The 14,633-nt window shown below is 39.9% G+C and overlaps 1 protein-coding gene across 4 annotated transcripts in view; it reads left to right on the top strand.

Moving 5' to 3' along the window:
• The window catches only part of egfem1 (EGF-like and EMI domain containing 1), a 57,091-nt gene that overhangs the window by 16,069 nt on the left and 26,389 nt on the right, over positions 1 to 14,633 (top strand). For all 4 annotated transcript variants that reach the window (XM_071496363.1, XM_071496362.1, XM_071496360.1 and 1 more), the window contains 7 exons: positions 6,784 to 6,906; positions 10,079 to 10,201; positions 11,834 to 11,959; positions 12,372 to 12,494; positions 13,469 to 13,591; positions 13,786 to 13,923; positions 14,091 to 14,213. In XM_071496363.1, coding sequence (XP_071352464.1) covers positions 6,784 to 6,906; positions 10,079 to 10,201; positions 11,834 to 11,959; positions 12,372 to 12,494; positions 13,469 to 13,591; positions 13,786 to 13,923; positions 14,091 to 14,213 — 879 coding nt within the window. The remainder of the gene's footprint in view (positions 1 to 6,783; positions 6,907 to 10,078; positions 10,202 to 11,833; positions 11,960 to 12,371; positions 12,495 to 13,468; positions 13,592 to 13,785; positions 13,924 to 14,090; positions 14,214 to 14,633) is intronic.

The raw sequence follows: 14,633 nt of genomic DNA, 5'->3' as shown, positions 1-14,633 counted from the left end.
GAACACATCCACCAGATAATAAAACACTCTGAGAGCTCTGTGCTTCTTCACTCTATTATTCTGCACTTGAGTGATGACCAGATGATAACTGGTATTCTTCTTCAATGTTGAAATCCATGATTGATTGTATCCGTCTCTCAAGCTAGCTTTCCATTTCATTCAATGCAACATCTTGAAAACACTTATGTCTCATCTCTATTTGCGACTGAGCTTATTGTTGAAGCTCACTTTCCTCTCTGTGGCTCCTCAGCTGTCCATGAATGACCTTTGACCTTGTGCTTTTCCTAACTGCAGTTGATGGCCCTCTGATTAAATGCTCTTTATAGTAAGCAGAAAGTCAGGTGTTAGTGGTTTAAATCTTAGTTTATAGGAGTTTATATAATAAGTATCATTGTTAAGATAACTGTATGTTCCCCCAGATGAAAAGTCAGCAGACCAAAGTCAGTTGAATTTCAGTCTGGACCAAAGTGGTGGACTGATTCATATTGACATGAGTGACGGCAACCTGAACTGAGAACAGTGGTTGATTAGATAATTAGATCCAAAACCAAACACGCATGACATCAAACCTTGTGCATGCCACTTACTGCTTCCCAACTCAATAACAAAAACATAAAAACAAAACAGTAAATGCACATATCACTGCAACAGTGCAGCTGTTAATAATAGAATAATAATCATAATAAATAATCATCATAAACAATACGTTTTTGTTTCCTCATATTTCAGCTTGTAAATTAATCACTGGCTGATGATACAGCAAAAAAAATGAGCATAGGGAAATGGGAGTGAACCTATCAAATCATCAGGTAGAACATCTCAGCATTGAATTATTACAGCCCTTCACCAAACAGCAATGATTTTATAGCTTTATTAGCTAGCTCTCCTGCAATAGTCCTTCTGATGTTCGAAAGAGCAATCTGAAGAATGTTTCCTGTGATGACAGTACCCATTTTTCCTCCTTTGGGGAGCAGATGTTGCAAAATCAAATATGTGGTCTACTTTTGGTAATGTGTTATTTTCAGTCAAGTAAAAAGCTTTGAAAATGAGCACTTACTGTTGGGTTTTTTAGGTTTTAAGAGGGTTGTAGACTTTCTTCCTGAATGATCATTGCCAGCCCCACTGCAATAATAGACACAGACAAGCTATTTTGAGTTTGATAAGTTGCATTCCTTTTCTCTGTTCGTTTGTTACAATAGAAATGTGGGAATAAAGACTTGGAGGATGTAGGAAATACAAATCATTTCTGCCAGAGATTCAAATTCCATCTAGTAAGGAAGAAACAGTAAATCACTTCAGGTTCAGGTATCACTTACTGATTAAAAAAAAAAAAAAAAAAAAAGCCTCCACATTCATTGAACAGCGTTGAGAGACATGCAGATTCAGTTATTGATCTAGACTTTCTCTGTTTAATGTGAAAAACATTAGACAGAGAAAGTTGAACATTTGCTGATTTATTTAATGTCCATGTACTTGTTTTCTTTTAGAGGGAGGAAGAGTGTTGGTCCTTGGAGAGATTGGAAAGGGGGGGTACTGTACTGTAGAGGACATGTAATGTCAGTAACACCTAATGAGATAAGCAGGAATTGGGTCTCAGTGGCTGATGTTTGTCTGCAGAGAGCACAAGAGCACTCAAACAGCTGTCTGTTCTTTTTGTTGCCTGATGGGAAACAATTAACACCCCCATTCATAAACCAATGGGAGACCAACACTTTCCACTTGATTCTGAGCTATGAATGTTCTTTTTTCAAGGAATGCACGCGAAAAAATAGATTTAAAAGATATGATAGTACTCCAGAGTTGCATGTAAGATATTATTTTCTTATAAGATATCTCTAATAAGGTGTGTGTCGGAGGAAGACTGAGTCAAAACATGATGGAGAATGATGATGTGCAGAATACTTTCAGGGTTGGGGTTATCCAAAATTTATAAAAGAATGACTCTATGTTGAGGTAAGTGGTATGTGTCATCTATCCTGTCAGACCATCAGTGAAATAAAGATTGATGATCCAGAGTTGAAAGTATGAGACTCGAGGCCACGTGAGGGAGCCAGTGCTGGTGCACATGGTGAACATTGAGGAACAGGCTGCAGGTGTTATCGGGGTATCGGGGGTATGGAGCTAAAGGGAGTCCTGTGCTTTAATTTAGGAGAGTCAGGGGACTTTATAACATTTATAATAAACTATGGGTTGTTTATGTACTCAAACATTACTGGGTGACAAGATTGTTTCTGTCAGGTTTCCATAAGCTTAAATTAAGAGAATCATGATGGAAGTTTCCCCCCAAAAAACTTCAGAAATAAAAGCGTTTTTGCTCAAGGAATAAAGCTGAGTGTGTAGTGTGTAAGACACATAAAGAAAAATAGCTCTGACTTGTTTTGATATTACCATATTTTGACTTCTGAGGCCTTTTATCTTGGAGGATAAAAGGTCCCCTTGTGTCAGCGGGCAGGTCTATGGAAACGTTTAGAAATAAATGCATGCATGCATGTGTGGTACTTGAGGGTGGCCTGTGTAATGCATCCGAAGTCACGACAGCTGAACCAAGGCAGAGAACTTCATGCCAACATGTGCCATGAGTACTCTTATTCAGATTCAGAGTCAAATAGGATGGTTTCCATGAAAGAAATCCTCCAGTGTGGATCACAGTTAAGTGGACTGCTTCTGGGTTGAGAGAGACAGCAAGCAAACTGTGTACGGCTACATGTGTATTGAGATATACTGAGTTAATAAAGCAATAAAAGGTGGTCCACAATGAGCATCTGAGAGGTGTTGTTATGCATGAGGCTTTAACACTGTGTCCCGTCTGGAAGTATTTATGTGGACTTTTCTAATCTAGCAATTTAGTTTATGTACAACAATGAGAAAAACTGTTGAGAGCGCAGGACACCGTAGCTCAAAGTTTATGAATGTCCATAGACTGTAGAAAAACAAAACTGACAGAGCATGTGTGACTTCACATGTAAGTTTTTGTAAAGATGTTTTGAAGTGTGTGTTTGGGTTAATCGCTTGCCACCAACCTTGTCAGATATCAGAGCCCTTTTTTTCTTAGTATGAGAATATGTACTCAGAAAGCATGCAGATACCATGTGATAGCAAATCTATCTAGCAGATTTCATCAAGGAGTGTAAAACCCTGTATTCCCACAACTTTTAGTGACATTTTCATAATTTTTATTCTGCTGAAATTTCTATACCCAGAGAAGAGTGATAATTGCCTTGCTACAAATCTGCTTTATGCTCCTAATAAACAATATTGTCCACCTTCCTCAAACTGACCAATGGGGTATTTTTTGCTGCATGAACAGTAGACTCATGTTACTTATGTTTCATTCTGTCTTCATAGTGCAGTCCCTGAAGTCTCTCAAATGATGATACATTTTACAATTCAATCTTTTCATGAAGATTTGGCACAAGTCATTGTACTAATGAAGCCAGCTATTTTCGTTATCATGTTAAATAGCTTTTAGTTTGTCACTATGCTCATTTGATGATGGTCTGGTTAGGCCAGAGACAGAGCGTCACTGATGACTTGCAGGACAGGCCAAGCCACAAAGTGAAAAATAGCAAAATTCGTAAACCTGAATCATAAAACTCTGGAGTTCTGTGTCTATTTGAGGTTCCGCTTAAAGTTTTCTTTTAGGCAAGATGATGAGTTCTGGAAGTGTAGTTTGGTCAGAAATGATTAAGTAGGCACGACTAACATGTCTCTCTCTGAGCAACATGCGACCGGATAACAACATCATGGTATCCAAAACTAAATTCTAAAATGCCTTTACACAGGGAGTGAAGGAATGTTTCTCCAAATTTGTTTTTTCTCTCTACGTGGCATTTGATGGTGATGGCAAATGACCCTGCACTGATATGGAGAGGTCATTAGGGCTCACAGGGGCTGTGGGATCAAAGTGGGACGTGTAAGGGGGCAGGGCCCTGAGGTTAAGGGCCCATGTCACCTCAAAATAAGTTAATATGAAGTGCAAAACAGGGTTGTTTCTCTGTGTGGAACTATGTGTATGAACATGTGTGTGTTTGTCAAGATTAGACAAAGTTTCTTTGATTCCCCCCTAGTGAAAGAGAATGTGCTGATGTAAGGAGAAGCTTGTAAAAGCCAAGGCAGGGCAATGAGGAGTTGAAAATCTGCAGTCAGCAGTGTCACTCCTTCAGTTATTTATCCTTTGCTGAGGGAAACAAAGAGCATAACAAAAATTTGCATGCACACAATCCTAACAAGCCAATTTTTTCTTAGTTTTCAATATGTAAGCTTAGGACACCTAAATCGTCGTAATAATCTGTGTAGTCCATCATTTTCTTTAGAAATTCCTGAAATAACCCTGCCTGCCCTTAGAAACCAAGTGTGGGTGTGGCCTGAAAAAGAAATGTGGCGACCCATCCTTAGTTTCCGAGGTCCTGCAGAATTCTACAGAGGCCAAAATACCAACAATTGAACAGAACAAAATGACAATATAATAAATCGGGGGAGGATGGGGGTGGGGATTATAACACTTGTTGGAAAGCTTTTATTGCACTTAATGTCAACCTGCCACCCCCCAAGGCAATGGTAGGGAAACACTGGTCTCCTCCTCTGCACAGAGAAGATAAAAGGGATATTCATGTGGTTGTAATAAATTTAGCATCGCTGTTCTAAACAACTGTGCTTTGCCTCAAATCTATTCAAATGATCTTAATAGAGAATCAATAATGCATCTCACACAGTCAGCTGGAGACAATTTTGCCCTAATGGGCTGCTGTGGTTTTGTGCAGTTATCAGGCTGCATCTCTCACATATGTAGGTAGTCACATACTTTTTTTAAAATCAGTGTTTTTTTTTTGTGTATTCATGGGCACACGCATGGAGACAGAGAAACAGAGACATTATTAAACGTTTTTCTTTTTTTCTTTTTTTTTGAGAAACAAAGGCTTTTTTTCATGCCCTGCTGACTGTTTATACTACTGGCCAAGTTGCCTGTTGCTTCACCGGTGACAAACACCTGAACAGACCAACAGGAGAATACTGGCAATGCTCCAAGGTCACTTGTTTAGCATGTTAAACTCAGATATTGTTTTCCTGTTTTTTACCAGAGGGGCTTTGGAGTGCATCTATGCTTTTTTATTTCTTATTGGCAATTCATTTCACTGTTAGATTTACATTTGCATAAATACTTAAAAACTAGGGTATTTAGGGAATGGGACATTACTACTAGTGTTGTGTCCACAAAGCCCAAACACATGTTAAAAAAACTTAAAAGCTTGGTAATGATCAGATGCACTTCCTTGTTTATTAGAGAGGAGCAATAGGCAGCATTATTTAAAACACCATGATTATAAAGGCAGGCCTTGATTTGTCATGTGCTGTCAGTCTACACAAACAAGATGCCAAACAGCTTGTTACTGTAAAGCATGCTTCTATCTAACCCCATCTCTTTCTGTCTTCTGTCTCTTTTTCTTTCCAAATTGTTTCTCCAAGTTTGTGCTTCTGAAATTTCCTGTTGTTCATAGATAAACAAAGTATTACTCAATGCACAGCTAAGGGATTCCATTAAGTCCTCTAACAGACGGGGACAAAATACTAAATATCTTTTCCTTTCCCCTCTGTTACCCTAGTCTTTCTCCTTGACAGGGGGTCCATGCCAGTGAAATACATTTCTCTTTCACCTTCTCCTTTTTCCAAACCAAGCATACAACACTGTATCATCTGTGAAAAGTTTGGCTTTGTTGCTGCCACGTGGACTAGAACTATATTGGCGACAGCAGCAGTTCAATCAGTTTACACAAGGATCAGGATAAAATTCATTAACAATTCTGCAGACGTTAGATAGTAGGGCTGTTAGGATGAAATATATCGTGTGATGATAGAAAAACATTTCATATGCTCTATCATTTATTTAATTGACAAATATATTTTGTAAACAAGAAAATTCAGTTTTTACTTGAATATGGGTACTGCAAAGAAAGCTTTTCCAAAACTACAACATCAACATTAGTCAAATCTCACTATGTCGTTGTTGCTTCTCCATGTATAGCAAAAAATTATTTGTGGTTAAAGGGATTCTTTGGTGGTGATACACAATTAATAGCACCAGAACGAGAAGGCTGGGGTTTTTAGCTGGAGTCTAAGGGCTAAACAAGCCTGTAAACAACCCCTCAAGCCCCTAAACAGCCCCAAGAGACAGGAAAGAACATGGGAAATATGGGAAGACTGTGAAAACAGTTCTTATCTTCTACAGAACAGGTAAACATAAGAGTAATTTAGAATAGCTGAATAGATTTATATACATGCTAATGAGTCCTGGCATATGTTTTATGATGTGACGAGGGAGCCAAAATCAGACCATGTTTCTTTTCTGCTCTAGATATAGCCTAAATAATTCTGTAACTCAATCTTATCATTTACATTAATCCACTGCAACATGTGGGTTATCATTTGGCTAAAACAAGTTATAGACTCTCCTGCTCTTTTTATTTGCCTCCAGGAGTGCAGTGGTCCTGAAAGATTGGCAGCAGACTCACTAACAACAGTTTGGTTTCGAACTCTGGCAGTTCACTGACATCAAAGTGTTTCTGTAATAGAGATTAGCATGAGAGTCAGCACGGTCATGATCTACACAGTGATGATGGAAAATAAACTCAGTCAAAGTTTTGTTGCTTTCATTTCGGCAGAAAAAGAAAAAAAAAACTAAACAAAACAGGAAGGAACCCTGCAAAGAGTGGGAAAGGTTAGCTGAAAGGGGAAAGAAGTATTTGCCTTCTGTTAGTGACAATGGCCCTGTTAATCCTTTTCTTTCAGATGTTAACGAATGTGAAGTGGATGAAGGCGGCTGTGAGGGGTACTGTTGCAACACCATTGGCAGCTACTACTGCAAGTGTCCTGAAGGCAGTAGACTGGGGCCAGATGGCAAGGCATGTCATGGTAAGATGGACATCTGGATGTAGCTAGCGTGCACAAACACAGACAGACTGTAGCCGGCTCTCTGCCCAGCTGGGGCTTCCTGTACTGTTTTGTGAATGGAAGATTTTTTTTCTAGTTGAAGCATGAATGAACTTTGATGCTGAAGATGCCTGTTTAGTTTCCAAACCAGCAACAACATTTCCAGTGTAATGCAAACTAGAACATACTTTAAAGGTGCTCTGTGACATTTTTAACCTCTGCTACTGCTATAGAGCACTTGCATGGAGGTTATGCAATACATATTCCTACCAGTGGTTTCACACTATTCCACTTATATACAGGTGGTGGTAATGCAGCAATGTGCCACTAAAGGCAGGGAAGAACAAGACTGCAAGCTAGTCTCCCATAAACAATATGTGGAGCCACTGTTTTGCCATTGTGCCACTAGTGTTCAAATTATAATAGTTATTATTAGATAGTTGCCATCTATTTTCAGATACACAAAATGAATGTGTGGATGGATAAGTCTAGCCATTTGAAGTAATTCAATGGTCTACATGATTTTGCAGACATATCTAGGTCATTCAGCTTAAATTCACTAGCCTATGCTGACCTACTAAGGACCAACTTAATAACTGTCTAGACTTCAGGCTGTAAAAGGCTGAACCAGCCACACAGGCAGCACAGCTTTCTAATAACCTTCTCAGGCAACATGCTTTGTCAATTTGTTGGTCTCATCTGACAGAAATATGCCGAGTTAGTGTTGGGCACTTAGGACCATTTGTTCCTAACAGCTACAGGTGTGAACACTTGCCCCTGACCTCTAACCTTTAAGGCAGGATGTTGTCACTCTGTAATAATTTAAAGTCTCAGAGGTTACCACTGGAGAAGACAAACGGAAGCAGCATCAGCAGCTTCTTTTACAGGATTTTGTGTGGTCGCATTTATGGGGAAAGACAATGGTCGACTACGTTTGTGTTTACACTGTAGCAGTGAAAAACCTGTGGAAGAGTTCTTTTTTGAATGTTTTATCTGTTTTAAAGCCAGTATGGCATTATGAAAACTGATAGAGGGGTCCAGAGAGGGGGTGTTTTTTTACTTTAAGTACAAATTATTAAAGAATACATAGACCTTTGCTGTCACACCAGAGTGCTTCAGATCCTCTTTTGTTGTTGAGTAAATTCAGTTCCTGTTGTGCTCCTTCTGAAGACCATCTGTTCACTTCTTTCAGCCACCAGAGCTGAGCTCCCAAAGGTTTCATCTGCTACTTTGTTTTGTTGTAGATGCTAACTCAGCAGCTCCGTTTAGAGCCAGACGGTGTCACACGATACCATTCAGAACTCATGGCCCCTCGACCTCTAGCAGCAGCACCACCACTCCCGCCCCTGTTGCCGCACACACCACCTCACCCACCGGTGAAAAGGAGCCATTGTGTGTCTCCCATTGAAATCCTCTCACATGAGGAGACCAATAAGTATATTAACCTTAACAAACCTCCCCTTTGCATCTGTTGTTTTGTATGTTAGGGATCCTCTACAATAGCTGCTGATGTGTTAAAGCACAAAAGAGCGCAGACTGATAGGACCGCTCATGAATATGTAATTCATCGGAGGTGGTTGTGTAGTGATTGTATAAATAAACTGGGCAAATTAATATGAATTCCTGTACCCTGATCACATTAATCTATGAGCAGGGTATCAAAAGGATTATTTTACTAGGGAAGCACCCCACTTTGACAAGCCCCCTCCCCTCCCTTTCGCTCCTGGTATTGGACACAAACTAATTAAAATAGTCTTGAGATCATTTTGAAGAGGGCTGTTCCCATGAGTCTGCCAGAGAGTTGAGAGTTCAGAGAAAGAATAGGCTACACACACACTAACGCACACGCACTAGCACACATATGCATGCAAACTATCTGAAAATGATTTCTAATATTTGCACTACTTGGGAAGTGCTTTGACCTCTGAGGAAACCTAAATGATGCTTTGATGCATGCTCAAATAAACTGAACCACATGTTCTTAAAAAAAAGAAACTGTAGCACTGCTTTGCCCTCCCCTCACGTATCTAATCTGTCATCACTGGTGCGGGCTGAAAAAGTGCTTGTGAGTCAAAGATGACAACCGGGAGGAGGTTAGGAGGATGTGTGATGTGTTGTCCAGATGTGTAAATAAAGTCTGATTGTCCTTGAATGGAGTGTTCAGGTACTTTGTCTTCTCAACTGGCGTCTGTCTCCATGGCATATGAGTTTCAATCTGAGACATGTGCAAACATATGGACCCTGTGCAGAGGAAATCTCTCCTGTGCAGGAAACAAATTGATTGCACCCATACTACTGCACAACAGCATGATAAGTCATTCATCATTCACTCCAAAGGCATTAAACATATATGTTTTTCAAGAGGAATCTGAGCACAGGGTCAGTGTGGTATTAAAGTATGCTTCTGTAGCAAGTCTGGATTCAGTGTCAAAGGCACATTGACACATTGACACACACCGTTGGAAGGAATGCATCGAAACTTTCCAATATAAATGTTTTTGAATTTCCTTCTCTATTAAATAATGGGAAGTGATGATAGTGAGGCTTAAACATGACAGCTGAACTACTCATGCATTGCTCAAAAGTAGATGTCTAAAAAAGGTGAAACAGAGAGGAAATTTGAGATCTGATTAAAATTATGCAATTACAACTCTCTGCTGTAATCTGTAATACAAAAAATGTGTTTTTCATTTTCTTTCATTTGGCTCACTGCAGATGGAACGTTTTAATTAGACCGCGACAAAGTTGGATGTGAGATTTTATAAAGGATGTAATAAATGTCTTGTTCCTAAAATGCAGCTCAATTTAAGCTTCCATTCATTTAAGTATTATTTTCCCACAATGGACCAGAGTTCTCAATCTGTCATTGTTCAGCAAAGCTCCAATTTTTAACACAAAAGATGACTCGAGGTGAGAGGCCACTTTAATGGGCTTCCAATTATGTCACGTTCATGACTAGCATGCTTGCAACATAAATCTCTGACATAGTCAGACTGAAATTCCTAACAAGTCTGATCTTTAATGACTCCTGAATGGTGTACCTTATTGTGCAGTCTTGTGCTTTGTGGTGATATTCTGTTCTGTGAGGGAGTAATTATTTTTAAATGAGCATTTGTATGTACATGGTCATGTGTATGTGTATGTATTTGTTCAGATGTAAATGAGTGTGAGGAACTCAATGGAGGATGCCAGCAAACGTGTGTCAATACCCTGGGCTCTTATCGCTGTGAGTGCAGTGAAGGCTTCCGCATGCACACCGATGGCCGAACCTGCATCGGTAAGGAGTAAACAAATATTTATTGTACTAGTGGTAACCATTTTCTCTCTCGTTCTCCCCACATGCTGCATTTACTTCCCACCTTAATATTGTAGAATTGTTCCAAACGTTCCCTCAGTGACGCAGAGGAATAACAGATAAAGTGCAGTTTATAAAATTAGGCTTCTGTGGTTAGAGCTAATTTCTCCTTAGAATTATAGTTCAACATTTTATGAAATAAGTTTTTTAATCTTTATGTTCAATGTGAAGCTGCAGTCAGCAGCTGGTTATCTTAGCATAGCCTAAAGGCTGGAAACAGCTAGCTGGCTCTGTCTGGGGGAAACATAATCCACTCTCAACACCTCTGAAGTGCACTAATTAATGTGATATGTTTCTTTTTAATCCAAACATTAACTGATTTATAAAGACAACAGGTTCGGGTTATGCATGGGACCATTTCTTGCTCAGATGCAGTCACTTGCTAAACTCTCTGTTGGTTGTCTGGCAACCTCATGGCAATGTCAAGTGAAACAGCCAATTGTATTTTCCTGCACTTGGTTTTTGTACTAATTAGAAAAGCAAGATATGAGTATTTAAGTCTCAGTAGGACAGCGACTAAGCATGTTTTTCAAATATCAAACTATTCATTTAAACAAAATAATAATTCTGTTGTGTCGCCATGCTTTAGCAAAACAGTGCATACAAATCATAGTTATTTTAAAATGATTTATTTATTTATTTATTTATTTATTTTTTTTACCTAGGATGACTTTTCAAATCTTCACAGTCCTTCCAGATAAAAAGATTATATGAATGTTAATGTATTAATATTAACAACACAGCTTCCAAATTTCACAGTGCATTTGAAATTTTCTCACATGACCTGATGTGTGAAAAAGGCTCATGGCCTGCTCACATGTGGAGTGAACATCTGGTCTCCATTGTCTCCTCATTCACACCTTGTGGTTTTTTTCCCAAGTGGCCATGTCCAGTGTGAGAGAACGTATGGAAGAATATCCTGCGCTCTGTATTTACTTAAAAGAATAGATGTCCTGAGCTTCATTGGTTACAGACTTTAGTGGGTAATTCTGACATAACTTAGAGGGAGTAATAAAATATGGTAAAGTATTTTTTCCCATTGTAGTACCATAAAACCTGCAGGTAATGAGAGAAATCGTTACTTGCTGAAAATCAGTTCTCCTCTGATTCTTTTGGTCTTATTCATACTCTTAATACTCCCTGGCTGCAGCCTTGTGGTAAAGGATAAGGATGGTGGCAGAGAGGTAGCTAATTGTGTCTGTTGAAGTCATCACTGTTGAAAGCCAGTCAGTCTCTCAGTTTTACAGCCCGTCTGTGTCATCATGTCTGTGTTTAGAGCACCCAGAAGGCACACGGCTGATATTCATATTTGGCACATCATTAAATCACAGGAGAAATGGGATGGAAAGATCATTAGAAAGTAACCAGGAGTACCCACTGGACCCAGCATGAATGTGATTTTCCAGTTGGCAACCTGTACCCGAGTGTTTTCCGTAATTACACCGCTTCAGAGTTTGAGGTGTTAAATCCATTTTAGGTTGCCAACAAATTCAGTTATGTATGTCGTCCTTTGTAAGTTCAGGTTTTAAATTGTGTGTCTGTTTTGCCTTTAAGCTGTGACTTCTTGCGCAGTTTTGAATGGTGGATGTGAGCACAAGTGTGTGGACATGGGGAACAATCACTACAAATGTGAGTGTCGAAAGAACTACCAGCTGAAGAGAGATGGGAGACACTGTGAATGTAAGTCACTTTACTCACAGAAGTTTTCAAAATGCATGAATGTGACCACATTACAGCACAATTAAGGAACTTCAGTGGCTGCTGCTGCTGTACAAGGCAGGGAAATGTAAAGAGGAAAGGAATGTGAGAAGCAGCTCTGGAAATGGTCACTGTACAGTAAAGAGTAGGAATTCAGATTTCTCCCCCTGGATTTTAAAGTCTATTTGTTAGTTTTACGAGGGACCAGATATCATAACCAGACTCCCACAGTAAGGGAAACATGTAAGAAGTTGAATGTGAGTCAAATTCAGATGTTAATCTGGTGTTAAAAATCAAAACTATCCTCATGTACTAACCAGTAGGGTCAGAGAGTCACCTGCTGGGTTGACCTGGCTTCAGTCTGTTCGTATGTGTGTGTCTGTGTTTGTGTCAGTGAGGGACCCCTGTGATGAGAGGAATGGAGGCTGCGCCCAGCTGTGTCTGTCTGAAGATGGCCGGGTTCAGTGCAGCTGCCGACCTGGTTTTACATTGGCTGGAGATGCCAAGAACTGTGAAGGTGAGGACACACACACACACACACACACACACACACACACACACACACACACACACACACACACAGAGTATATACACAGAGAGAGTGGATTTATCAAACAGGCTGAAAAATACCTTTCCTGCAATGTGCTACAATTTAAGAGAATGACATTTATAATTTTTTCCATAAGTTGCAACAGACCTGTACTGATTTGAGGGGCTGATGTTGGACATTACTCACATTAACATTTCTTCTGCTCCATCGATGGAGGAGAGGCGAAGCCAGCATGATCCTAACCTGACAAAGCCTTCTTGTCTGAGGAAGTATTGGTGACAATCATTCACACATTCAGATTTTTTGCAACCATATGGGAGCAAAGCTTTTGTAATGCTTGTTTATCAGTGTGACATATGTGTGTGTGGTTCATTTACCTCTAGTATCAGAGACCCAGCTCCAAACAAAGGCATTATTAATTACAAGTTTCTCTTTATCTCGGCCCCTTCAAGTCCCTGCTACCTGACCCCTGAGACTGTGACCTTGAACATTTTTGTGTGTGTGTGTGTGTGTGTGTGTGTGCGTGCGTGCATAGCTAAAACTCAGAAAAGTGTTCTGAGTTGGTTTATGAACTATTTGTGTCAATGCACATATGTGTTTGTTTCAAAAATCATGTGTTAAGAGTGAAGAGCGACTTGTCTATAAGAGTCAGGTCACTTCATTCCAGGCAAAGATTTGAGGACAAGAAGACAGAAAAATATGTCAGTTTCCTGAACTCTAAAAAGCTCTGAACTTTGGATATGTCTCAATATGATCTTAGACATGGTCTTGTGTTTTGTAACTTTGTAAAACAGATAAATCTTGAATATAAATTGTTCGTGCTATGTCTTATTGTGCTCATGTAAATGTTTTATTTCCCTATGCCTGTTTTCCATCCATCCATCCATAATATTGGTGTGTGAACATCCATGTCTGTGTCTTTTATTACCCACCTCCTACAGACATTGATGAGTGCAGTTCAGGCCATGCCAAGTGTTCCCATGGATGTGTCAACATGCTGGGCTCCTTCAGCTGCGTGTGTCATCCAGGCTTTGAACTTGGTGCGGATGGCAAACAGTGTTACCGTAAGTAAAGACAGTGTTGAAATTACATGTAAAATCCACTGATTTTACCCACTGATGAACACATTTCTTTGTGGAAATGAGCAAATCCTTTCTCTGCATGACGCGATTTCATCTGTAGCTAGTAACTACAAGATTGGGACAAACCAAAGCAGTCCTCATTATGTTTCAGCGCTGTACTTGTGGTTTTCCTCCAGGCATTGAGATGGAGATCGTTAATAGCTGTGAGAGGAACAATGGTGGTTGCTCCCATCACTGTGAGCACACCACCAACGGCCCTCTCTGCTCCTGCAACCACGGCTACCAGCTGGACCTCGACAGGAAGACCTGTGTAGGTAAGAATTTCTGTCTTCGTCTTCGTTTGAGTCTACCTCTTCATCTTTATTTTTTAAATTCCTTTTCTTTAACTCTTTTTTCATTTACCTTCGCTTTCCAACTTTCGGCTTCTTTATTTCCTTCCATGTGTTGAAAACAATTGTGTACCACTGTGTGCCTTCCTCAGATAGTGATGAGTGTATCACTGGGGAATCCTGCTGTAGTCACTTCTGCAGAAACTACCCAGGCGGCTACGAGTGCAGCTGCAGAGCCGGCCACAGACTAAATCCAGACGGCTGTGGCTGTGATGGTAAGAGTGTTGGATTGTTAGCAGATCACCTAGTCTGGTGCTTTTTACTGTAAGTGTTTTCTGTGTTGTGGCAGAGCTGTGCAGGACACAAATTCACAAAGCACATTCGTTAATTGCTGCTCAGAAATTAAGCATTTTCAAGCCATTTCAGAGCAGAAAACTAGAAACAGAACATTTTCCTCACTGAGAAGCAAACTGTGTACAAATTAACCCAACAGATGGGAACATCTGCATTAGAGTATGGGGAAGGAGTTTAATCCAATGAGTTCTCTGAAGTGACACAACAGTCAGGTCTCTCTCCATGCCGACCTGAACTTGACCAGCACAACCTGTCTGCCACTGAACACATGCATCACCAGTTAAAAAGCTTTTGTATGCAACCTGCATCCAGAGACAATGTTTACAGATAGATGTGCTATT

The sequence above is a fragment of the Trachinotus anak genome, unplaced genomic scaffold (genome assembly GCF_046630095.1).
Source record: "Trachinotus anak isolate AG129_WGS33_773 ecotype Australia unplaced genomic scaffold, CSIRO_AGI_Tana_v1 ptg000014l, whole genome shotgun sequence".
Taxonomy (NCBI): domain Eukaryota; kingdom Metazoa; phylum Chordata; class Actinopteri; order Carangiformes; family Carangidae; genus Trachinotus; species Trachinotus anak.
This window is presented reverse-complemented; position numbering and strand designations above follow the sequence as displayed.